At 53.0% G+C, this 2,323-nt stretch overlaps 1 protein-coding gene across 1 annotated transcript in view; it reads right to left on the bottom strand.

The window, feature by feature from the left end:
- FAM32A (family with sequence similarity 32 member A) overlaps positions 1-674 on the bottom strand; it is a 6,263-nt gene extending 5,589 nt beyond the window's left edge. Inside the window, exons 1-2 of the mRNA XM_006099651.3 lie at positions 537-674; positions 265-406 (exon numbers count right to left, since the gene is read on the bottom strand). Of these exons, the coding sequence (XP_006099713.1) occupies positions 265-406; positions 537-610 (216 nt within the window). The 5' untranslated portion in view covers positions 611-674. The remainder of the gene's footprint in view (positions 1-264; positions 407-536) is intronic.
- Between the last annotated feature and the right edge of the window lie 1,649 nt (positions 675-2,323).

Raw genomic sequence — 2,323 nt, 5'->3', positions numbered from 1 at the left:
TCCACACTCGGGTCTCCGAGCTCCCGCTCCTATCCAACACCACCTGCAGCTCTATATTCTGCCTGCCCTCGGGCCCGAAGGGCTTCTCAGGCAGTAGGCTCTTCTCCTCACAGAGCATCTTCTCCCCGGAATCAAGGTCCTCCCTGGGCCGCTCGCCATCCCTCAAGCGTCCGGGTTTCGAGTCTCCCGGACCGTCCTAGGCATCGGCTCCGGGAGACGCGTGCCCACGGAGCGAGGCATCCCCGGCCTGCCCACCCGCCTCACCCGCTTTTCCTGCATCTTCTCGAAGGCCGCCTGGGCCGGGGTCCGCTTGTCCAGGCCGCGCCGCTTCTCCTCCTCGTTCTTCTTGCTCGTTCCCATGGCTTCCAGGAGTTTCGCCTTGTCTTTGTCCTTCTTTTTCTTCTTCCTGAAAGGGGAGACGAGGGGTGGTGGTGGAGGGAATATGGGGTAAGATCGGATCAGAGAGCAAGAGGCCGGGGTGTCGGAAAGTGGCTTAAGGGCAGAAGATGGGGTTCCCGCCGGCTCTTGGGACTCACCGCTTGGTCACGCCGAGCTCTGCGACGCCTTTCAGCTTCAAGGGCCCCTTTTGGACCTGCTCGTAGGCCGCCATGGCGCCCGCCCGCAGTTCGGTAGTAAACTGCCACACTTCCTGTTTAGAAACATTATATCCGGCCGAAATCCCGCCTCACTTCGTCCTCATTGGTCGAGCTAGGCGCTGCTCATGCGCCTTTGGCACACTTCTGCGTCTGTGGGCGGGGCGGAGAGTCAGGCTCTCTACCGCCTCCTCCGACTCTACCGCCTCCTCCGACACACTTCCGGCTTTGGCACACTTCCGGCTTTGGCACACACTTCTGGTTTCTCTGCTCTTGCCCCCCTCTCCCTCCCAGTGAAGCCAATTTGACAAATTCCATTTCTTAAAACCCCTCGTCTTTTTGAGTGTTTTGCGTACATTTGGATGTCGTTTTCTTTTGTTGCCATATTTTGAGGGTTCAATGGGCAATGTGAATCTTAGTTTGTACTACTGTTGCCCAAATTGTTGAGGATGGGGATGGGGGGACGGGAAGGGTGAAGGGGGCTGGGGGGCGGGGGGAGCATTCCCTAGTGTACTAGTAGACGACTTGGGACCGTCTCGGTGCTTGCATTTCCCAGTTCCACCTGCAGGAGGCAGCAAGCGATTGCCCCATTCTCCAGCCGGGGCTCACCCTTGGGCATTCCAGAACTGGACGGGTGCCCAGCGGGCTGCCAGCCTGTGCCAGTTCCCACTTGGGACCGTCCGTGACAGAACCAGCTCCTCAGAGAGGGACAGGAAAGACTCAAGGGGGGAAATGAGTTCTCCCCCAGCCAGCCCAGCAGCTGTGGAGCTGGCCTCTGGCGCCCCCAAGGCTTTTGTACCCGAGAGCAAGTGTCTTCCTGTCTGACCTTCCCTTTCCGCATAAAATGGGGATGATTATGACAACAGCTAACACTTCATATGAATCATCTCACTTACTTCCACAGTCACCGTAGTACATAAACCAGACTATTTCGCAGGTAGGGAAACAGAGGCACAACTGTAATCCAACCTACGCTGAGTCACCACACCATGAAACCACCCATTGGAAGTGGGTGTAAATACCTTTCAGACAGTATTTCTCAACCTTTTTTCTCATTATCATCCCCTTAAAAAAAAAACAACTTTAATTTAATGAGAGAAGTTAAATACTGATGAGTAAGATTTTGTCAGGGAAGGTGAAGTTCTGGAAGGCCACAAACCATTGAAATATCTTTGGGGGGGAGCAAAAAGTCTTGTTCCCACCCCAAACCACCCCAATTTGTGGTTAATATTGCCCCCATTGATAACTTATAGTCTTTTTTTTTTTAATCCTCACCCAAGGAGTAGGATATTTTTCCCATTGATTTTTAGAAAGAGTGGAAGGGAGGGGGAGGGAGAAAGAAAGAAAGGAGAGAGAGAGAGAGAGAGAGAGAGAGAGAGAGAGAGAGAGAGAGAGAGAAACATTGACCTGAGAGAGACACATTACTTGGTTGCCTCCCGACCGGGGCCAGAGATTGAACTTGTAATCAAGGCATGTGCCCTTGGCTGGGAATCGAGCCCGCTATACTCTAACCACTGAGCAACCCGGCCAGGGCAATAACATATTTTAAGTGGAGAGGACATATCGGTGTTTCCCATTTGGGGCTGTTACAGGTTTTTGTGTGAACATACATTTCCCTTTATCTCGGCCTGCCCAAGAGTGCACGTGCTGGATCACATGATAGTTGCATGTTTGTTTGTTTGTTTTATTGATTTTTTACAGAGAGGGAGGGAGAGGGATAGAGAGTTAGA

The sequence above is a fragment of the Myotis lucifugus genome, unplaced genomic scaffold (genome assembly GCF_000147115.1).
Source record: "Myotis lucifugus unplaced genomic scaffold, Myoluc2.0 scaffold_280, whole genome shotgun sequence".
Classification (NCBI taxonomy): domain Eukaryota; kingdom Metazoa; phylum Chordata; class Mammalia; order Chiroptera; family Vespertilionidae; genus Myotis; species Myotis lucifugus.
The sequence above is the reverse complement of the archived record's forward strand: the minus strand, read 5'-3'. Positions and strand labels throughout refer to the sequence as shown.